The 24,473-nt window shown below is 39.5% G+C and overlaps 1 protein-coding gene across 1 annotated transcript in view; it reads right to left on the bottom strand.

Annotated features, from left to right (window-relative positions):
* CFAP54 (cilia and flagella associated protein 54) overlaps window positions 1–18,412 on the bottom strand; it is a gene marked incomplete at both ends in the record, with an annotated part of 119,345 nt that extends 100,933 nt beyond the window's left edge. Inside the window, 8 exons of the mRNA XM_082311068.1 lie at window positions 89–190; window positions 288–401; window positions 829–972; window positions 2,320–2,378; window positions 4,230–4,401; window positions 6,580–6,726; window positions 12,356–12,461; window positions 18,216–18,412. Coding sequence (XP_082167194.1) covers window positions 89–190; window positions 288–401; window positions 829–972; window positions 2,320–2,378; window positions 4,230–4,401; window positions 6,580–6,726; window positions 12,356–12,461; window positions 18,216–18,412 — 1,041 coding nt within the window. The remainder of the gene's footprint in view (window positions 1–88; window positions 191–287; window positions 402–828; window positions 973–2,319; window positions 2,379–4,229; window positions 4,402–6,579; window positions 6,727–12,355; window positions 12,462–18,215) is intronic.
* Window positions 18,413–24,473: the final 6,061 nt, after the last annotated feature.

Raw genomic sequence — 24,473 nt, forward strand, 5'->3', positions numbered from 1 at the left:
CCTGTATTAAGCAGAATTATATCACATATTCACCACATGCAAATAGTAAACAAAGAGAAGGACTGCACAAAATGTTAGACTTACTTACATTTTTTGCTTCTTTCAGGCTAACTCTTAACTTAGGTCGAAAGTAGCTTTTCGGCTTTCTTCTGGATTCAAATACTGCTCTCTTGAAAATCATTACCGACATCTCAGAAAGAAAAAAGTAAGTAAATAACTGTGTTACGTGTTCTGTTCATAGAGATTGTAACTACTCTACCTGCTTATAATGAAATGCAGAATGATACCTTTAGAGTGGCCTCTCTAAAAATCTTTTTTGTCTCTGAATTTTCCAGCGAAGAACTGATATTTTCTAATTGCTTCAGTTCATCAATTTTAATCAGACCACGGCGAGCAAATATCTGTTCAAAGTATTAAAAAAAAAAATTATACTCTGTTTTCATATTCTGTATGTTGGTCTTTAATTTTAGAATCATATTCTTGAATTCAGACAACTGCAAAGAGCTGCAATGAAAGCCAGGTCATGGACAACAATTGAAAAGGAAAAGAAAACCTTTGCAAAATACCTTTTGTATATATGCATGGTGGCTGGCGACTACTTAATGCTAGAAGCCTATGACTATGATTATATTACAAAGTACTATTGCATTTAACTTTGAATTGATTACTCTTTTACATGGGGAAACACACCTCCACTTTGCAGTTAAATTTTGGAATATGGGCAGAACTCTAAATACATACGATCTGATAATAAGCAGGAATATTTAAATAAGTATTTATTTCCCATTTGATTGCATCTGAAATGCTACGTATGGTAAATCAGAATACCTCTCCATGAATGCCGGCTTGACAATCAAAATAACACTGACAAACTGCAGTATACAGGGTGGCTCTCCATGTCAAATAATGTACAGATAAGAGCGGAATGGATGATTCCATACATATACTGGCCCACAGTAAGTATTCCAGGACCTGTATTGAAGAAATCCAGTTTTAAACCGAATGCATTTTAAACTATATAAATATACTAAAGGACACATACAAAGATTTATCCTCAGCTGGTAGGACAAATTAAAAGAGGAAAAAAAAAAATCACAGAAACTGTATTAATTTTTAACATGTTTTATTAACTACAGAGCATTCCTCCTGCATATTATTGTTTTTTTCCCCATCTGAAACTGTGGTCAGGCATTATCTTTTAGTCTCCAAGCTACCTTAACCACTCCAGTTCACTATAGCCTTGCCACCACACAGAGGTCCTACCCTTGTCTCTCATCTGCTCTTATCTTGAGAGTTTTCCCTCTCCTTTGTGTCAGCTCTAGTGATCATTTTTTTCTAAGTTGATTTTCAGCTAGATCAGCAAGCTTATTCGGGATGCAATGGAGTCTGCCTTCTTTGGTGACAGCCTGCTCTTACATTAATTTACAATCATGGAACTACACTATACGCTCTTAACTTTAGGGCCAACATAGTCATTGCAGCAGTCTAATTTTAAGAATTAGTCCTACTAAATTGATTGAACAATATCTTCTCCTTGTATTTTCTTTGGGTCAGCTGTTCCCTAAGGTACACAAAATATGCACAACCTTAGTCCTAAATTAAGTCAATATACAGATTTTCTTTTTGTCTGAATTAAAAGAATCTGAAATGCCTACGATCACTTCCTCTGTTTCCTGTATAGTAAAAGCCTGAATATGTTAAAGGAGGTGCTAAATCACTTCTGAATTCAATAAAAGATGTTCAAAGAGAAAATAATCTTTCCTGCTCAATAAAAGATTAATATAACCAACAGATAAGAAAATATACCGGATCTAGGCTGAGCCAGACTCTGTTCAAGTTTTAGGAGAAAAAAGTAAAGCTAAGGCAAACAAAAATTACATTCATAGTTAAAAAGAAAAGGGCAGGGGAGAAAGGCCAGGTCATTTTTATCAAGTATGTACAACTAAAAACCTAGCCACCAGGTGTCAGTACATTTCCACATTTTACAAAACAAAAGACCAATTCTTGGGATTTGATACAGTTGCCCAAAAAAAAAATCATCCAGAGCCCTCTGAAACAGTCTAACATATCCCATCTCAAAGACCAGCAAGACATTATGTTGGGCTCCATTCCACAGCGGAGGAAGAGCAGAGTCATAAAGGCATGAGGGCTTAGAATTTGGCCATTTTGCAATCTAGACATTTTATTCCCTTGTGACAAATTGCTACTATTGGCAATGACAATGAAATAGATATGTCAGGGAACAGTGTTATGCGAAATACAGGTGCATTTTCCAATCTTCTGTAAATTTTTCAAACGTTTCTATTTCTTTTGCCATACCTTAGCAGACTGACCTCTCATCATCAAATGTCTGCATATGGTGTAAATATGAATAGTACCTGCAAAAAGTAAAAACCATGTAAGTTCTATAATCCTACATGAAATTTGTTATGCTAACCAACTGAAACTTTTTCATAATATCGGGGTTGTTATTTCCAGAGGCTGAAAAAATAAACTAGTAATTTTTCTATAACTACTTTTAAATTAGAGAAGATGCAGCCATTAAATTCTTGGGCGATATTAGCTTCAAAAATACCTACACAATGAAGTAGTATCATAAAAGAATGAAATCTGAAAAATGCACTATATTGAATTTTTATCAAATAACTGATAGAGAGGAAAATCTTATTTTTATTCCCAAATGCCAGCCTCTTTAAAAAAAATATTACGTCTCCTCACAGACCTTATGTGATTCTTTTAGTCTGTCATGGCACTGTCCTAGCAGACAACACCACTATTATGTGATATTAAGTATGATAAGTGAAATGAAGAAAATTGATTGTGAATAGAATTTTCAAAAGCATCAAAGTGACTTACAAATAAAATCCTGTCAAAAAAAATTTACTTAATTTAGGCTATGTCACAAAATTGCTTTTCAAAAATCAGCCCGAGAAGTATAAAAGACATTGCAGTTCTGGGATGGGGGGAAAGTCTATTCTTCTGTCTGTACAAATGTTCAGAAAGGGACACCTGTGGCAGCGGGAGGCATCACAATGTCAACTGTCATAGCTAGAAGGGTGTTATTATCCCGATAAGCAAGAATTGAGCAAGCATAACGAAGATTTTTTTTGTCAGTCAAATGCATAATGAGGCACAAAAACTATTGCCAGAAATCGCAGAAAAGTGCTCATGAACTGGGAAAAATCTGAGTTATCACCCAACATTTACTTCTAATCAGATTATTGGCTAGGCTTGGTACAGAGACCTGTCCCATACACAGGTAGTGAGACTTAAGAATGGCAGGTGAGTATATTTCAATTTTAATTCTTCTCCCACAGAAACAAACAAACAAAAACCACACCTCAAAAGTAGGGACTGAGGGCAACGGCAGTCCCAGCAAAACAAAAGGATAAGAATTTTCACTAGTTATAGCTCAAACAAAGTAAATTTTCCAAAATTAAATTAAAACCACATTATCTCCTCAATTTATATTGCAACAATTGACCACAGTAGAATGAATTAATAATAGTCTTTTGACTTTTGACTAAATCACATTGCCTTTCAAAGCAAAAATATACTGTTATTGTTGTTGAAATAAAAATCTTGATACACCATTCTCTGTGTATCTAGTTCATGGAAGTTCCATTTTTTCTTCATCTTTTTTCCTAATTCAAGCATTTATATGTAGCACACTGAAATCATATGCAGAGATATACAAATTCCTACATGTCATATGGTATTTTTTAGAATAGTTTTATTATTAACTCCAGCCTTAAAGATCATTTAAAAAAAATACAAAGACGTAATCGACAGACAATAATTAATTTTCTCTTAGACCTGCAACCCCCTTTAAAAAAAACCAAAAACCAAAAAACATTAATACAAACATTTTATGGATAAAAAAATCTTATGAGGGTTTTTTTTAATCGGGTTTCACTCAAAAAATGCCCTTATTATGCTGTTAGATTTCATTTTATTAGTACACTCTAACCACAGCTATGATGAAAAGGATGCTATTTTTATCATGGCCCATCTGAAAAAGGCACACTATGTAGAAACTTCAATTTAAAAATCCCACATTTTAGGAAAAAAAAAAAACAAACAAAAAAACCCCAACAAAACAACCTACTACAATTGAAGACTAACTAGAGATTTATCCATGACCCTTAGGTTGACCATAAAGAACATGTATAAAGTTTCCCTCCACAGGTTTGCTTAGCAAAGAAATGTAAATGGAAAGCCTGAGATACCATTGTAGATAAGCCAACACAAATTCTCCTGAGGTAGAGCCACTTGCATAGTGAGTCGTAATGAGGACAAGACATTGAAACAAGTCTGCAGGGACTCTTGATTCTGGAGATTTCTGTCACTGCTGCAAACCATCTGATAAATGCAAACATTCCTTTCTTGCAAAGCATGGAACTAAAACATATGGAAACATATGTAAAATTAATATACAGAGATAAAATAGATGCATATTTCAGTTTTTACATCAGCAAAGTACAACAAAATGGTGAGTATTAAAAGATCAAGCATACCAGAAAAAAAATCAGCGTGATATTGAAATAAGAATTAGAATGTGGAGAAAGTGCTCAAGCTTTAAGGTTGCTGTACCATTAGCCTGAGTCAGTTTCCACCGCGTCACAGGATGAAAATGCACCTAGTGCACTAGGGCTGCTGAAAGGGGCATAGGAAGAAAGGATAAATGAGGCATTAAACTGATATTCAAAGAATCTGGCTTTAATTCTTGGCTTCTCTGTAGATGTCTTGTGTAAATTAAGGCAAGTCTTAACTTTTCTGCACTTCTCCACTTGTATCACACATCTTCTTTCTCACTCTCATCCGTTACTGTTCTCTTCTACAGATGCATTGTTCCTTCTCTTCCTTGTAATACCTAATATAATGTGATCTCAGTCTTGTCTGGAGTACAGTATCATCTGAACAAACCAACATGTGAGAAAATGAGCTAAGTGGGACATGGCCAGCAGTAACTATTAACCTCTCAGAAGCCTACTAACCTGGTAATATTTGAAATTATATTATTTTTTTCAGTTGATTCACTGAAACTGGAAGTTTCAAGCCCTGAAACTCCATTTCTGTGATTTCCTTAGTGTTACAGTAAAAAACAAAAGCTAGATGCAGAAACCTGGCCAAAAAATTTACATATAAAGCCTTTAGATGTAATCATTTGACACTTTATCATTATCCATTTCCAGTTGCAGAGACCATTGTCAAACTAGATTCCATATCTGAAAATTTAGGGATATCTCAGTGTCTAAAGGCCAAGTTATAGAACGAGCATTTTAGTATAGACTCATTATAACATCTGGCACTATAATTGGTTCAAGGTCTAGGCAAACATACAGAAAACAGGAGAAACCATCTCTGGAACTTCGAATTTATTTACAAAGCATTTTTTTAAAAAACAAAATAAAATGGATTAACATAGTCTCTGATCATATTCTCTCTAGGAAGCTGAACTATTTTTGAAAAACAAAAAATAATATAAACAGTATCTCTTCTATCATGACATCTGCTTGTAGCTTTTAAGCAAACTGTCTGCTTTTTTTCTCCTCACTAAACACCTATTTACAATCTAACTCTGACTAGAGGAATATTAATTTGATTAGCTCAATACACAGGAGATGCCTACGATTTCCTTTTGTTGCTCTTGATCACAGAATAACTTGCATTACAGAATAACTTGCATTACTTTATTTTGAAATATCCACCATGTACTGAAAGTAGAGCTTCTCAGCAAAGAACTGCTTAAGATAAAATCTAACATGTTTTTAGCATTCCCCCCTATACCTATTGAAACACTTTCTTCCATGGATAACAAATGATAAATTGCAAGACCCTCCCTCAATAAGCAATTAACACAAAAGGATGCCAACATACTCTAGAGGTCACTCAGCTTCCCAGAGCTTAGAGCACTTTTAGAAAACTATTCAGCATTCTGCCTCTTTTTTTCTTAGTGAGCAAGTAAGCTATTCATAGTAATGCAATCCTGCTTTTTTACTGTCATGAGCTTTTTTTACATGTAGTATTTTTGCACTCTTATGGTACAAATTACAGACAATGTTTTAATTCTCTTGCACTCTGCCCAGTTCTTACATCACATTGTACAGAAATTTCTGCAACAATTGCTGGACAATTATCAAATTTTGCCCGTATCCTGATTCTGACAGGGGTGAATAGCAACTATTTCAGAGCAAAAACTGCTGTAGACAGTTACAGAATAACCTGTTCAGAGAAAATTGCCTTTTTAACATTAATAGCAACAATTTCGGAGCAAAAACTGCTGTAGACAGTTACAGAATAACCTGTTCAGAGAAAATTGCCTTTTTAACATTAAGTTGATAGTGGTTGGCTTATGCCACAAAAGCAGATGCACTTATATCCTCTTAAAAATTTACACCAAGTCTGGATGTTCATATCATACATATGACTGTTAAATATCAATAAAATCTATATAGACAAACTATTAAAGATTATTAATACTAATATTTAAGTAATATGAAGTACATTTGTGGAGGATAAAACAGGCTACTTATTTTGAATCTGTGAATGTCTGACAAAAAAAAAATAACAACCTACCGTAAGTGCTGCATTTTTGTCTCTGAAACCATTTGGGAAAAAGGTGGATTTAAATCGATGCACATCATCTATGATATCATCAAGGTTTACAGAAATGAACTGCTGAAGATATCTTCCATAGCACTGTAAAAGTGCCAACTTATATTCCTGAAAAGCGAATAAGATGTTATTTTTATAGTTTGTATATTATATTTCTATTTCTATAAAACATGTTATTTTTCATTATCTTTATGTAAAAAGGTATCAATGTGAAAAAGCAGCTAGAAGTAAAACACTGAATTTTCATACAAACATTCAGCAATGTCATTTCTAATGTGAACACTCTCAGCATATGAAAGGTTGAAGTACTTAAAAGAAGAGCTTGTGATTTGGGAGTTTCTGTTTATTTTAATCATAAATATGACATATCAGAGAACAATTGTAAAGTATGATCCTGGGCTAATGTAATAAACTCAAAGGGTTCCTGGAATGTCCTGCAGCTTTGCAACAGTACTGATAATGATACTACACTTCTGAGAAAAGTACCTCATAATGTTGAACTTTATAAACAATATATAGACATCATCACTTCTGCCTCCCCTTTTCCCCTGATGTCAAAGACCTTCTTTTATAAAAGCAGAGAGGAAGAGAAGAGGAACTGGAATTTACATATGGCCAAGAAGTCAGCATTAATAGACCAGAAATTGCCACTGGGTCTTTAAGAACTGTTAACAAACAGGATGTTGAGCTTTATGTCTCATTCAAAACAGAGCTCCCCAGCAGCATGTGGAACCACTCTAACATCATGCTGAGACTATGGTTCAGCTCTGAGTCAGATGTGGAAGTGCCATTTACTGAATCACCTTCACCACTTCCTGCAGCAAAGATTATTTAGAGGTTTCTCTACCAACTTCACTAATTCTAGCACACACACACACACCAGTCATGATAAATTCTGGGGAAAAAAGTAACTAATTTGTATTTGTAAAAGTGATCCTTTAATGTTTAATCACAGAAAATTCAAAAGTATTTCCTTGCACCCACTTTTTTTCAATATAAATTCCTACCACCATGGTAACACCTACCCTGAATTTTTAATCATCTGAGGAGTTTAACTCACGTGGCCCTATCATCCTCTTTGCTGTGTGAAAGCAGCAGCCGTACACAGAAACTTTTACTTTCCATGGACAGCTATGGGCAGTCAGTCACTTGTGTCATCTAATACATAGATTCAGGCTGTACTCTTAGAATCTGAAGCCATGGATCAGAATCCCATTAAGTTAGTTACTAATATATAGCAAAAAGGTAATTTCTCTCCCAAACAGTTTAAAATATATGTACAAGACCAGAGATAACAGGCGGATACAGGCAGAGAGGGAGGGGAAAAAAATGAGTCAGTGCTGATCAGTATGATGACTAATGGGCTAACTAATTTGACATAACAAATATGCATAATGAATTTAGGTGTGTCCCAAAAGATACATAGCAGATGTATAATAGAAAATAATCTAAAGTGAGAAGGCACTAAAAAAATAGGAGGAGGACAGAAAGTTAAGTTCATGCTTATCCACTGACTAATCATAGTCAATAATTAATTTTAAAGACTATGCATCATTAAGTATTATATAACATAAAGGTCACTTAAAATTCAACTAAGAGTTGAATTTTTCAACTAGGAGTCAAGAGTTTCAACTAGGAGTCAAGAGGGGTACTTATGGAATAGGGTCTACCCCACCTATCAGAGCTTGGTGTTACACCACATTCATCTTTCCAGTAAGGCAATAATTTGTAACTAACATCCATCACATATTTTTTCTTTCTATTTTCTCCAGGGAAAAAATGGATACAATGAAAACTAAATTTGTGAAGTCAAAGAAATGCACTTAAAAATGGGAGTTTTAAAGAAATGCAATTAAAAATGAGAGTTCCAAGGGCAGCTCATTTTAAAGTTCTAGGCTGGCCAGCAAAACAACTTTTTCTATGACACTGCTAACTTTACCTTCACTGTAGAAAACCACATTACACTAGAGGACTGAAGTTGCAAGCAGAAGTCTTTACTCAGAATTCTAGATTATTTTTAGGCAATCTAGGTCCCATTTGTTAAGCACCTTGAACATAAGGACCAAATTACCACACTTGAGCTGTGCTATGGGAAGCGAATGTAAAGTACACAGAGCAGGGTTTGATGCTTTTGAAATAACCTCTTACTGAGTACACTGTGAGAGCAGCAGTTCCCAAGTACTAAAAGCTTCATGCAATACTCCAAGCAATTCCTAGGGCCCAGAAGCTATGAAAAGTTGAGGAAAACACAAACATGGAAAAACGGTGAATGGAATTGGCTAGGCAATGAAGGGGCTAGTAACAAATGCAGTTATTCAAGCTTCCTTAAGTTTTTCTGAGAGTATTCCTAAACCTATACCATGAGCCTAACCTTCAATTATAATGGCCCCACACCTATGGACTCTTCTATATGCCTTCTTCAACCTACTAGTGAGTGTTAAGTGCTGCTGAAGTTCAGCTTCAGCTTGCTGCTCTTTATTCAGGAGGCAGGACACTTCTGTGGAATTCTTTAGGGCAGATGCAGTGAAGGACACATAAGACTTTGTAACACCTGCATGATACTCATACCTTTGCCCAGTTCTGTGGAAAAGCTCACCTAGTAGCCACATATATATGCTTTCTATAAATAGCATAAATAGCATTTATCCTTGCTGGATTACACAAGCAAAGGATATAATAGTGGAAGAACAGTTTCACTGGATGTGTTCCTCCAAAAGATCACCCCTAAAACTATCTTGATACATTATATCTTGATACATTCCTCCTGGAAACCATGCTAAGGTACATGGAAAATAAGGAGGTAATTGGTGACAGCCAACATGGCTTCACTAAGGGCAAATCGTGCCTTATAAATTTGGTGGCCGTCTACAATGGGGTTACAGCATTGGTGAATAACGGAAGAGCAACTGATGTCATCTACCTGGACTTGTGCAAAGCATTTGACACTGTCCTGCACAACATCCTTGTCTCTAAATTGGAGAGATATGGATTTGACAGATGGACCACTTGGTGAATAAGAAATTGGCTGGATGGCTGCACTCAAAGAGTTGCAGTCAACGGCTCAATGTCCAAGTGGAGACCAGTCATGAGTGGCGCTCCTCAGGGGTTGGTATTGGGACTGGCGCTGTTTAACATCTTTGTCAGCGACATGGACAGTGGGATTAGGTGCACCCTCAGCAAGTTTGCCAGCAACACCAAGCTGTGTGGTGTGGTCGACACACTGGAGGGTAGGGATGCCATCCAGAGGGATCTTGACAGGCTTGAGAGGTAGGCCCGTGTGAACCTCATGAAGTTCAACAAGGCCAAATGCAAGGTCCTGCACATGGGTCGGGGCAACCCCAAACACAAATACAGGCTGGGCAGAGAATGAATTGAGAGCAGCCCTGAGGAGAAGGATTTGGGGGTGTTGGTTGATGAGAAACTCAACGTGATCTGGCAATGTGCGCTTGCAGCCCAGAAAGCCAACCATACCCTGGGCTGCATCAAAAGAAGCAGATTCTCCCCCTCTACTCTGCTCTTATGAGACCCCACCTGGAGTCCTGCATCCAGCTCTGGAGCCCCCAACGTAAGAAGGACATGGACCTGTTGGAGCGAGTCCAAAGGAGGGCCACAAAGATGACCAAAGGGATGGAGCACCTCTCCTATGAGGACCACCAGAGAGAGTTGGGGTTGTTCAGCCTGCAGAAGAGAAGGCTCCGGGGAGGCCTTCAAGTACCTGGATGGGGCCTACATGAAAGCTGGAGAGGGACTTTTTACATAGTGATAGAACAAGGGGTAATGGCTTTAAACTGAAAGAAGGTAGATTTAGATTAGATATAAGGAAGAAATTCTTCACCATGAGGGTGGGGAGGCACTGGAACAGGTTGCCCAGAAAAGCTCTGGGTGTCCCATCCCTGGACGTGTTCAAGGTCAGGTTGGACGGGGCTTTGAGCAACCTGGTCTAGTGGAAGGTGTCCCTGCCCATGGCAGGGGAGTTGAAACTAGATGATCTTTAAGGTCCCTTCCAACCCGAACCATTCTGTGAGTCTATGATTTCCAGTTATGCCCTCTTCTTTTCTAGGTGAAAAGAGGGAATCTAATAGTGTCATATGCTGCAGAGAATGAAAAAGGGTGAATACGGGTAACAATTGGCATTTAACTGCTTTCCTAATGCAAAAGTCAATAGAGTGTTCTTAAAATTTTTCAGTTTAAACACAATGTCAGTTATGCTTTTCTTTCAGGGGGGGATTAAAATTTAATACTCTCATTCTGAAAAAAAATACAAACTTGGTTTAATCTAATTTTTTACTCCCATTATGTTAAAAAATTAAGTAGAAGTTACAGAAATCTTTCCAAAAGCATGGAAGAATTCTACTAATAAATTATAGACTTTCACTAACTTTTGTGCTATAAATACAATTTTTCTATTACAATCAACCTTTTAGAAGACTAATATGAAAAATCTGTGTCTGAAATAGGCCTGAAAGACTGAAGGACGTAGTTAAAATGTATACTTGACTGTCTCATAACACAGACACGCTAAATAGCCAGAGTTTTAAACTAGGAAAGTATTATTGACCAAATAAATACCTTCTAATATGCTCCTGGCAAAAAGTGGAAAAATCCACTGACGGATCATTACAAACACAAAATTGCATTAAGCAGATAGCGCCTATTTAGGAGCTGTCCCTTATTCTAAATTATGCTAATTCTCTACAACCTTTAAGTGTATTCTCTCAAGCATCTTTGCAAGTACTGAACCTTTATAATAAATTAACTTATAACTCTGTAATCCTTCAGTATTTCTGCTTCATAACTGTGTCACTCAGGACCACGCACCCTTCTTCAATCCTAAAAGGAATGACTTAGAACAAACTTACATCTTTGAGATGCTTCTGAATGTTGTTTAATAATTAACATTGAAAGCCCCAGACTTTATGACATGATCTTCTGAAACAAATATCACTGAGGTAATGAGTGGCATGCCTTTGAGGGTTTTTTCTCAGCAGACACAAAGGACAAATATCATATAAGAATATAACATAAAACTAGCCTTACTGAGTCAGACCAATAGTTACTAGCCCGGTATCTCATCTCCAACAGTAGCCAGTAACAGATGACTAGGTAAGAGTATAAAAATAGAGTTATCATGTAGTGAAACATCCCCCAAATACTCTCCAAGTCTTCAACAATCTATCTCCTGAATCTTTTTTAGTTGCGATTTACGTTTTTTGAGACCAGAAGTGCACACAGAATGCAAGATGCAGGAGCACCATCAATACATATAGTTGTATAATGTGTAATTGCACTCTGGTTTTTATTCTCTGTTCCCCTCCTGACAATTCTATACATTCACTTTTGGTTAACTGAGCACCAAGTTGACATTTCAGTGGAACAAACCACCACTGCTCCATCATTGTCAATTTGTACTGAAGCAGTGTCTGCAGGCACAGTCAGATATTGTACTCTACTGTGTTGAAACTTCAAACAAACATTAAAGAAAGATTGGGGGTGTTTAAAAAGGCAACAGGTGCATGGGAAATACATATATAGAAAATATATTAAAAATCAGGGCAATTTTACTCTTGCAATAATAAGCAAGAGATACAAATCACCAACTCTCATTGGAATTATTTTGTAAAAGATTTTGCTACTATCTAAATAGCTTCCAGTAAAATACAATTAAAAATTAAAGTAGCACAGAAACATAATGAAACAAAGACTGTGACTGAATCTTTTCTGTTTCCATATGACTTACTTTGATCTGAGTGAGGGAGTCACCAACTTTCAGAAGTTTTTCATTGTAATACCACTCTGGCAGTCGAGGCTTATATTTGATCCAAATATTAAACAAAGCATTTGCTCTAAAAAAAAAAAAATACAGGAGAAAAGGTTTCAGATTAAACTGGCAGTAGACCTGTCATAACAAGTAAACAAATCAGGAAAACTTCAAATTGCGAAAACTCCTTTCTTCCAAATCTATTTGAACCTCTACGTGTTTCAAAACAAGTGCTTATTAAAACAAGCAGCCAAGGACATTTCTGGGTTTCATTTCTGTCACCAGTTTTTATCACACATTTAAAATATGATGAATTTTCTCCTGTGTAAATTCTTATTTAAGTGGCTTAGTATTAATCCCTTTGCATTGTTCAAACATGGTCACAAGTGGAAAATCTGTCTCACCTTTCAGCTGGTATTTGAGAGGTTCTGTCTGAAGAAACAATCTGATATTTTAAAGAAACTCAATGGATTACAGCTCACAGCAATTATTGGACTGGAAACTACAAACGCTAAGAGCAGGAAAAAAGATCCCAAAATAACAACGCACGTCAGGTAGCAGCAAACTTAGGAACTGGTAGCCATGGAATAAGCCATAGAGCTATAAAGTATATAGAGCTATGGTATCTAGAGCTATAGAGCTCATGGTATATAGAGCTATATCATGAATCACAAAAGAAGAAAGTCATTAGAAAGCCTCTAGGATGAACTGCATTTGGCATGAAATGTTCAGGAATTTTAAATCATAAAGGGTAGGATTCGGAGGGAAGCAAAGGACACATTTGTTAAAATAGAAAGGATTTTATGGCAATAGTTGCAATGCTATTCTGTTGCCTCTGCCTGCTATTCTAGCCACAGACGTCATCAAGGATGAGTTTGTGTAACAAATTACTTATTTGGCTGAACCAGCAGGCCTCCCATAAATGGTCACTGGCTCTAAGCAGTTTGCCTCCTCTACAGAGGAACTGAGTACATCACTCCAGTATTATAGTCCCTACTGATTGGTGTTTGATGGGTTAGTGCCTTCACGTGTACAACTTTCCCACACTAGACTTCTTTAAGAAAGCTATAATCAAACTGGAAAACAATAATTGATCAAACAGACTGATAATAAGCACAGGGATTTTTCAGAAAAGAATCTCGTTACCAAATTATTAACAGTATTGACAGTGTTCACAGTGCCAGGCATCTCTTACATTTATTCTCTTAACAAATCACTTGTACAGAAACCTCAGCAAAGAGTGCCTTGTGAAACCCCAACAGCTAAATTATTCATAGGTAGCAATTTATGAGGAAGAAAAACAACTGGAGAAAGGAATTACTGTTTGAAAATAACCTTCTAGCTGAATTCTCACATGTAAACCTTGTGCTAACTGGTGTGAGGTAGCTGGAACTTTTCAATCTCTTAAGACAGTGATGGTAGACTAGAATGCAGGCCGCTTTCTTAAGCTGTGTTCTGATATTCAGGATCTTGGCATCCACTCTCACAGCTTCCCAGACAGCTCTTCATTTCAGCTTACAAAAAGATTCCCAATAAAAAAAGCACAATAAGTAACATCTTTTTTCAACAGAAAGCTGCGAGCCACCTTCACATTTCAAGGTGAAACAGATGGCTGTATGAGAAACCTGTCAAAATGATCTTTACACGAAAGAATTACAACAATCATAATCCTTTTTTTTTTCTAAAAGTATCATCTCAGCACAATTCTCAGTTCTTGAAAGTAAACAACGAACAAACAAGTAGGACATTCTAGAGGTGTATCCTAAAGGAAAAATTCAGTAACAGCACAAACTAGGCCAAAAGCAACAATCTGAATAAAAAGATGTAAGGCATTATGTTTTTAAAGGAAACCATAGCCCAGTCTAATGAAGAGCACCTTCTAAATGGGGAATGAGTCCCTCCTGGTCCATCCATAAACAATTAACAGTCTGGGTGGCTACTGACTTCTTGTACTGAGAAAAGTATCCCACTCCAGTTAGTAGGGATAAATCTGCAAAGAGGCTCCAAAAGCGAAGGAATCTGTCAGGCATCTGAGCAGAGTTCCCTTGGACTATCAAGGGAAGAAGCTTAGGAAAAGAATTCCAGAGTCCAAGAGCCTTGATGGATACTACTGGGTGGGGAGAAAGAAGGAAATAAAAAAAGGTAATTATCAGGTTGTAAGGCTGTAAAGTAACTGATAGTAAGAATGACTGTGGATAAAGCTCTGGAAGGTAAGACTAATAAACTGATCAGCTGGAAAGCCAAGGTCAGTGAAGGTCATCTTCTTTTTTTGGTTTGAATCCTCATATTAACACATAAGATTCTTAGATGTAATAAACAAGTAACAAATCTGTAATAAACTAGTTTAGTAAAGTAGTGACAAATCTGACTAGACTTTCAACTTCAATAGGAAGATTAAGGTAAACTCTATCTGCTACAATGCCATGACTAACTACAAGTGAGTTCATGACACAGGAATGCTTCTTTGACACAGACAAAGGAGGAGAGCAAGACGCTTCCCAAACAGCTCATCAGCCTTTCCTTTAAACAGGCTGTAGGACACCAGAATAACAAGTTAAGCAAGTGAATTCTTAAAAAAATACTGGGCTGTCAGAGCTCAGAGGTGAGCTTTCTTCATTTCCAGACACTCTATGAATAATAAAAAAATTTTCCCTAAGGTCAACCCATAATACTGTGCACAGGGTAAGGCCCACATGAATATACTTCTGGGCCAAAAGTCTTTACTACAGGTAGTAAAGGAGTCTCTGATACTGATCAAAAGATGTCTTATTAAATAAGGGTGGCTAAGCCACACAACATGAGATAAAATCAATATTTCAAGGTAATCCTTTTATGGCCCCATTACCAATAGAAATGGGGTAAACCAACTTCTCATTTACTTAAGGGAAAATACTTTTGATTGCTACTTCTGATTGAAAACATTCATGATTCCAGTACAGGTCAGGCCCTCAGTGATTTTTGTTTCTTACATTAGAACACTGTAAGTGCCTAAATTATGGCCTTACTGTTGATTTATCAATACCAAAGGCTGACAGCATTGGAGGAATGAAGCCGACAATTTTATTTTTCTAAATTGAACATACTTGCCATCTGGAAGCTGGTTTTCTTGCCCCTCTAATAGCGAGAACACTTTGATCTCAACCCATGCCAGAAAAAGTAGCTTGACAAAGGACACAGCAAGAAGCCTTTAGAGCATTTAGCAAAGCACCTGTAATAGCCATTACCTTCAGAAATACTTAGGAACAACTAGACTAAGGCTGATTCTGCACGCAGCACACGCTCCAACTTTGAGTTATCAAACAATGAAAGGCAAGGGAGAAACAACCCTGAAATTTCATAATCACAAATAAATACACATGACTGCTAGCTGCCTGAACATATGCTAACAATCAGAATTCCAGTCTTCTACCTCTGTACTTCCCCTATACAAATGAAGAATGACAGAGGATGCAGAGCTACTGGGAACTTCATGTTACGCAACGTTCTCAACGCCCTCGAGTTTTCATATGGGTCATCACTACCAGTGACTTCTGGGATCAAAAACCAGGTAGCATTAGTTCTCATCTCCGTGATGAATGCTGCAGAATTCTTTGGATGAGAAAATGCTCTCATGCCAACTGAGTTATGTGTGGACGTGGGTCACATCCACAAAATACCACTTTGAAAAAGACAGAGCCTATTCAGGTCAAAATATTCCAGAGGGTAAAGAAAGGCTTGGAGACACTGTTCATAAAACCTGGTAACTTGGCATGACATTTGCAAACAGATCAGATTCAGCAAGCCCAACTCCCAACCGGAAGATACAATGAATGTGTAGAAGATACAATGGATGTGTTCATTATCAGCAATTTTGGTGGTGTCTGAAGCAGCTGAGTGGCGTTCCTTCCTCTAGGGGCCTAAAGAGGATAACTTTCAAAGTGAGAATACAGATCACCTAAAGCAAAAAAAGGTCTGAAGCTATAAATGAAAGGCTTAAAAATAGTAAAGCACTGAAATCGGCTGCTGAAGCAATACAAAAAGTCAACATACAGAGCTTCAAAACACTAGAGGCAAAAGCTTGGAGACTGATACCTGCATGATAGATCTAGGCCTAGATCTGAGGATGAACACACCACACAAACAAATTAGAAATCCAGATGGCTTAGAAAAGGAAAGATCTCCGCTGCAGACAAATACGAGGCTGTAGAATCTGAGTACCTCCTGAAAATGCATACAGCTCCTTTAGAGAAGGGTCATTTGTGGACTACATCTAGGAAAGTACCAAGTGAAATACATAAGGGTAGAAGCTGCAGGTAAGTGATAAGCTAACTACCCTGTAACCTAACTCCTGTGCTGTTTTTGAATGAAATTTTGATAACCTGGGAAACTTTCATTTTTTATGTTAAAGACCTGTAAATTTAGAATAGAACACTGCTCAGATAATAATGATAGAAAGTCAACCATTTACCTTAAAAGAAGCAGTTGAACTTTTATCTTATAATGTTAATTATAATAATTATAATATTATATTATAATAATATAATCATTATAATGAACTTTTATAATGTACCTACAGCTGTCTACCGCTTCCTCACAAGGGAAGGAGGAGGGGCAGGTGCTGATCTCTTCTCCCTGACAACCAATGATAGGACCCGAGGGAACAGCAGGCAGATATGCCAGGGGAGGTTTAGGTTAGACATTAGGAAAAGGTTCTTCACCCAGAGGGTGGTGGAGCACTGGAACAGGCTCCCCAGGGAGGCAGTCATGGCGCCAAGCCTGACAACATTTAAGAAGCAATTAGACAACGCCCTCAGACATACAGTGTGATTTTTGGGGTTGTCCTGTGCAGGGACAGGAGTTGGACTTGATGATCCTTTTGGGTCCCTTCCAACTCAGGACATTCTATGATTCTACCTAAATGCAGTAGGGAGAGCTACATGAGAAATGCACCGTCTCTAAAAGACACATGGGTACACTATGAATCACACACAGATTCCAGTTGCTCTATCTTAACTGCATTACAAAATCTAGATTTATGCATACCCACAGATATGCATGTATGCGAGCAAGCAAATATGCACAATTATACTTGCCATATGCTCTGCCTGCATCTATGTGTATAAAAATATACCAACATAGACATAGACATATGCACAAAAAGAGCTGTGTGGTGTTATCCTCATGTAGCCCTACTGCGAGCGCATCTTTTAGAGGCATGTACGTGCCCACATGCATTCACCCTCGCACGCAGCAGCACATGCTGGTGGGCTGCCAGTTGCTCCAGCACTATGAAGGGATTTTCCTACCAGAAAGCCCAGGCAGCTCTGATACAGCCCACAGTGGTGCTGCCAACTTCCACTACACCTTGTGCTTTTTCCCTAAAGCATTAACTTCTAGGAAGTGCTGAAAAAGGAGACGTTAAGATTTTTTTTTTTTTTGGGGGGGGGGGGGGGGCGTAATTTAAAAAAAAAAAAAAAAAAAAAAAACAAACAGGAAAAGGGATTGCCAGTGTTCTGGCACACTGCTGGAGATGCTGACCCAGGAGAACAACCCCCTGGCTAGCTCCCAGGCCAGGGGGAGCGGGAGGGAAGGGGCTCCCTGGCCTGTGGGATGCGGCGTGAGGAGGGAGGCGGGAAGGAGGGAAGGGGGCGGGCGGGGGCCGCGGCGGTGCCCGGCAGGCCGGGAAGGGCCGGCCGAGAGCCGCGGGCAGACGGCGCGGAAAGTCCCCGTGAGGCGGCCGAGGGGAAGGGGCTGGAGGGGAAGGAGGGGAGGGTGAGGCAGGGGCAGGCGGGAACGGCGAGCAGCTCCCGGAGCGGCTGGCGACGCGGCGACGACAAGGGGGCGGCGGCGCAGCCCCTACCCGCGGCGGTGCAGGTCGTGCTGCTGCGGCTTGGCCTCCCCCGCGCCTCGCAGCCGCCGCAGGAAGCCCAGGACGTCCCGCAGCTCGGCCTCGAAGCTGTCTACCACCGGGTTGCCCGGCGCCACGGCCCCGAAGAAGGCGGCCGGCGGGGGCTGCGGGACGGAGGCGGGGAGCGGCGGCCCGGCGGGCTCCGCCATGCTCCGGCCCGGCCGCGGCGGGAACGCGCCGGCGTCGCCAGGCAACGGCCTCGGGCAACGGCCCCGCGGGGCGCGCAGGGGCGGCTGTGGAGGCCGGCGGGGCCCGGCCGCGGCGCGGTCAGCTCCCCGCTGACACCCCCGCTCCGGGGGGGGCGGCGGAGGATGAAATCCGCCTTCATCCCGCGGGGAGGGGCGCTTCGGCGCGGGGGTCGCGTTGTAGCCCCCCGGGGGGCGAGCGAGGGGGTCTCGCACCGCCGGAGGGGGCCGAGCCGCGAGTCCTCGCACCTCTCTCCAGCGGGTGAAAGCGCCATTTTCCCTCTCTGGGGCTACGTGCTGCCAAGAGGCAGCTGAAGAAGCTTCCCGGGCACCGTGCGCCATGGCAGTGGCTGGCACTGTTGCTAGCAAAAGCCCTTGCGGTATTGAGGTTGTTTGCCGTGCGGAGGCTGCTGGAGGGAGCTTGGACAAGGCCAAGGGGTACCTTACGGGACGGTTTTTCAATAACGTGTTTCACCAGGGATGTCGGTTTGAACTTACCGATTGCATCACTGAGCCTGCCTACTGCACGACTACAGGTGAAAGAAGAAAGTGTGCTAACCCTCTAAACAGTTATATCTGTCTATTAAAAAAAAGGTGGCAAACTAGGAAAAAAACATGCCATATTTATCGACGTTATAGGACACGGCCATAGCAACCTATGTGTTTTCAACTTCTTTATCGGCATTACGGTAAAGGGGTTTGGGAGGGATCTGAAGGAAACCAGCTATGTTGCTATGTTCATCGTCATGATGACCATAAGGGACAGCTTAATTGAAAACATGAAAGTGAAAGCTTAGAAATGTGCTGAGTGAGCAACGAATCCCGGCAGGCAGGGCCAGTTGGAGGCAGTTTCTTGACATGTAATGGAAAAGGATTAATAGGGAGGGGCAAAGCGAAGAAGTACCTGAAAAATGCATCCAAGTACTTCAGAGATGATAGTAAAGGAATATCCTTTGAACGACTGGAGAGATGCAGCATCGACATGCTGCATTCCCATCCATCGATGGGAACCAGAAAACACTGCATTAGCCAGGTCAGAGGAATGATGTGGGAATCATTTAGATACTATGGGGAATAAGCAAAAATTTTAATTCATTTATGAATAACGTGTCTGACTCATTTTACACACTGATTTTGTATTGTTACCTGCTGGGAGCTGTGTGGCTCCATCACCCAACAGGTATTGTGTGACTATGGGAAGGCGTTAGCAGGAATATTACAGGCAATTCATATGCATGGAGTTAATTCCAGCGACAACAGCTATGCATTTAGGTGGGAGCAAATAGCTGAGTGCAAGAGAGAGCGAGTTCCTCAGATTTCTGTGGAGGCAGTAGAAAATGAAGCCTTCAGTGAAAAGACATGGCACAAAGGTGCTGATGCTGGGATTTAGAAATCACTGAGTACAGAGACAAATTTTACAAGACAACTGAAATAGGAGAACTTGGCTTGGAGAGCAATTACGGCTACATTGAAAGATTTTGTCTGTGCTTTGCCACGCTAACCAAAGAGCTTCCTGTGATGGGTTCCAGATGACTAATAAACACTGGCCTCTTATGAAAGGCAGCTTGTGCCACTGAGTCTGCTGGTGACATCCCTTTCAAGTGCCTGTGAAGCTCTGAGCTAGTTCGCTTCACTAGATGGTGCTGTATCCTAAAGGGCTGATCTTCACATTAATGGGGACACAGAGATGTGCACTTAACAAAGCAGCAGGACCTACAAGCTTCAAGGGGAACTTGAGAGACTGGAAACGAGACTGCTGAGTAAAACTTTGCATATCTCTAATATTTGGCTAGCAGATGGTGGACTGAATGTAACAGCAGTTTGAATTAGTGTTTCAGCCATAGAAAGAGAGTCAAAGAAACAATAAGAGAAAGGGAGTATAGCCGTTTCACAAAGGGAAAGATTACAGAACTATGTAAAGACAAAGCTTCAACCACTGGGAGGTTAACCAGGGTGTAGCTGATCATCCAGCTCCTGAAGAGTGTTCGGTCTAAAATTCCTGGGTCAGAGCTCGACAGGGTCCAAGTATACACTCCCTGCTAGGTGGAGTTTTAGTGTAAGGCAGGCAGTTGTGACCCTCTCAGCACCCAGGGTGGAAAGCCATGGAGAACCATAGCAAGGAACTACACTGCAGCAAGCATGACAGCATGTATGTTATTTCAATTTTAGATGCTTACAATATTAATTCGTATTTTACTGTTCTGGAGAAGACTCAAATTTATACTTCAGATAGTCTCCATCTAGCATTTAATGGATTGAACATTTAATGGGTCCAAAACTCAAACAGGCTTATAGTTAAATGAATAGAACTTTTTAACTTCAGAAAGATTATAGATTCTTCAGAAGCCCACAGCGTGCATAATCTGATGTTTACAGAGAAAAGCTTGGTGTATACAAAACAGTAAGAGAGTGATGGCTATTGAAGTTGCAACCATAATAGGAGAGTTTCCTCAAAAAACGGAGTATACATATCAGTACCTGTATGACTTGGAAATTTTACAGTGATTCTTTGAATTACTTATGTCCCTACACCCTAAAAAAATGTGATTTGTTGATTGGAAGACTAATGATTTATTCATTATTGGTAGGTGAACATTTAGATAGTAATCCGAATTACGGTAAAATTAGGGAGAAACTAGGTGAGATGATGGTCTCATAGGAGAGTTGGCACAGACAGGATCCCAAGAAATGGAATTTAGGTAAATACATTGGCCCAAGCAGAGCGCTCATAGCAACCTGTGATTTAATATTGCCAGGTCAGATATGAGGAAGCTGCCTCAGAAACAGAAGGACCCACAAAGAGTTAACTTAGTAAAAACCCATATAGGAAGCATCTGCTCTCATGGCTATAGGGCCAAGAGTACGCCTGAGTCAGAAAGGGGAAAAACTTTGCTGCTAACTTATGAAGCTGTCTGCTTACTTCTCATGTGTCAGTTCCACTTGTGTGAACAGCAGTGGCGTTGCTAAGAGCAAACAAAGGGGGGAAACACCGTATGATCACAGCGGAGCTGGGCAGGAAGAGTGTCCAGTGGTATCAGGGTGCAGGGGCTGAGGTAACGTCTGCTAAGCCCTATTTAGTCCTTCAATCAAAGCTTGTTTCCTGTGAGTAATTCTGAGATGCATGTTCAGATCCCTTCCTAGGATGCTTGTAGCAAATGTACACCTGAATTTTGGTGCCTATAGATTTTTCTGCTTGATATTCAGAGAAAAGAGGCAGTCATGGATGCTGTATTACTAGGCTTCTGCAGGGTAACTTGACAGTCCCCAGAGATGAAAGAGCTAAATTTACGTCATCTCTTCCTTGATGCTTTTAGAAAAAAAAGTCCAAGTTGAGGTGGTGCTGGGCCATTGCTTAGCATTTTCATGCTGATAGGCTAATGAAGACATGGGACTTTAAAATAATGTTTAATGTATTTATAGACTAGCATATTCAGAACTGGGATCTGCATTTACTCTACTTGCGGTATGCCTGCCTAGTCATAAGTGCCAGTGAGAATCGGGTTCTTCCCTTTGAGTGGCAGTGCATTGTTGGATTTAAAAAAACAGAAGTCATTCTAGAGAAAGAAGCAGTGGCAGATTCCTATGGAGAAATTCAGTTTGGGAGTTAGGCAAGGAAGACATGGTCAAGGACCAATAGAAACAAAATGTCTTATATGACAGTACAGCATTTGCTATTCACATGGTATAGGGGAATCAGATATAATGCAAAAGAATAGCTCTAAGCTGCCTGATAAAGGTCCTTAAAAACCCAACAGATAGCTGGAAGAGGTGAACTAAGTCGCCGAATACCAGGAGTATACTTTATAAATGTGATGACAGTTGTCCAATGGGAGGAGAAAAAGGAAGAACTTGTACGAAGCTTACTAAGCAAACCACTTGCTGGAATCAATGTACCTTTGAAATAACTAACTGAACGGGAAGCAGAGAGGTGCAGCAGATGTGCAAGTTTATTGCTGTCAAAATCTGTGGCACTTGTCTATACCTACAACTGATGAGATAGATGTGGGAATACAGGGCATTTATGGGCAGCTATGAGGAATTATACTGTCATCATTTCCTTCCCATCCTTCTGCCCTTTGTGTTTTAGAGCTGTTTGGTAGAGCTGCTTGTGGCTTACTAATAGTGAGTGTCTTTAGACTCAGATGCCTTACTTAAATCTGCCTTTACATTTCAAACAGAATTTGTGGTTTCCTACCCTTATCTAAGGGCTACCTGCTGCCTTTCAATGGAAAAGTTAGTAAGGAGATGAGAGACACACTGTCATGTTTTCATAGCATTTTTATTTTTTGCTGTACCATGAAGAAACATGTCCTGAACAAGGAAGGTACATGCCTGACTTCAAAGTTAGGGAAATGTGAAAAGATGGTGGAAATGGCTTATTTAGGACACAATACAGATAAGAATGCTATAAAAAACCAGCACCTACAGAGTCGGAGGCATCTAAAGAGGAAGGATTGCACTGCTTTTCAAACAAAGCAGCAGATCGAGTCCTTCACTGAGATGATGACACATATTTGTAAAGTACTCCAGCGCTATTCCCGTCACTGAGCAGTATACAAAATTTGTCAAACAACAGAATGGTCTCTGAACTCTGGAACATACATTAACAAGGTAGCTGAACCTTGTGAATCTTTTGACAAGCAACTGATGGTCTTTTAAGATACACCGAAAGCAGATCTGGTACAGTTTTAATGCAAGTGAATACTAGGAGAAGGAATATGCTAAGTTTTTACTTGAAAACGGTTCTTGGTTTCTTTTCTGATCTAGTGTGTCAGTGTAGTAAGAGGAAGGGAAAAGAGTGATGAACACGAGAAAGAACTGCAGTGACTGAGAACTGTGCAACTGCCAGGTTCTTATAGAGCTGCGTTCGAGCTTGGGGTAACAGTTGTCACTGTGTTTTCGTTGTATCATGTGAAAGGTTTCAGTGCCAAATTCTAAAGAGGAAGTGTAAGCTTTCAAGGATATAATATAGAAGTAATTTTTTTTTTAATATGAGTGTGAATGCTTACAAAAAGGTTTTCTCAGTTTCTTTTTATTATTAGGGAAATACTCTTAGGCATATAGGTGAATTTCAGTTGATTTGCAGAAAATGTGTTACATGGGAGAAGTGATCTTGTTCAGTTGATTTTTTTTTTTCCCCAAAGAAAGTGTAGGAATGTGTAACATTTGTGTGAACAATCTGTGAGATTTGATTCACCCACTCAGGCTGTATTGTTATGCATTGAGTGGGTTAACCGGTCTTTGGGGGGGGAGGTGCAGCAGTTTTTTTATATAGCTGCCTGAGTTTGTAAGAGGTTTAAGTTGAAACACAACAGATTCTGAGATCTGCTTTATGGACTTACATACCTAAGGTAACAGTTGGACACATCCAAGTCCATTAGTGACTTTCCAAAAGATGGAACTATTGCTTCAATGAGATAGTTTGCCTAAAATTCCTGTTATTTTCTTTATTTGATTAAGATATGCTTTATTCCAGTTTACAAGTACATTCTACTCAAGTAGACATCAATTAATATAGCTTATTTTGGAAAGACTTCGAGGGACCTGCAAATATTTCTTCTGAGGATGTACTAATTTTGGTTCACTAGACAGACCATGGAGGTAAACTTCTTGTCTCACTCAAAGATCTTGTCTCAAATCTCAGGAAGCTGTAGGGGTTCTTCTAATGAAGAAGCTATGCCTAAGGCTAGTCTAGAGTGATAGTGAAGAACTCCTGCACAAAAGGCCTGTAAATCCTTTCCAATCATGAAAAGGTGAAAGTCTGAACAAGATTTTTAGTGATGTGCGTGAAAGCTGCACCTTAGAAATACAGGAAAAATGCAGAACACTTAGCTGTATGTATAAAAACCTGGAGAGAGGCCAAGCTAAAGACAACATCCAATTTATTGAGCAGAGAGACAGGCAAATTGGTTATATTTTCTATGGAATATGAGAAAAGAAGTAGCAGAGATGGAGCAGGGATATTAATTCTATTTTAGCTGCATTCACCTTAAGTTGATTGCTAGGCATCTAGTAGTTAAGATTG

This window comes from Platalea leucorodia, assembly GCF_965183815.1.
Source record: "Platalea leucorodia genome assembly, chromosome: 4".
NCBI classification, from domain to species: domain Eukaryota; kingdom Metazoa; phylum Chordata; class Aves; order Pelecaniformes; family Threskiornithidae; genus Platalea; species Platalea leucorodia.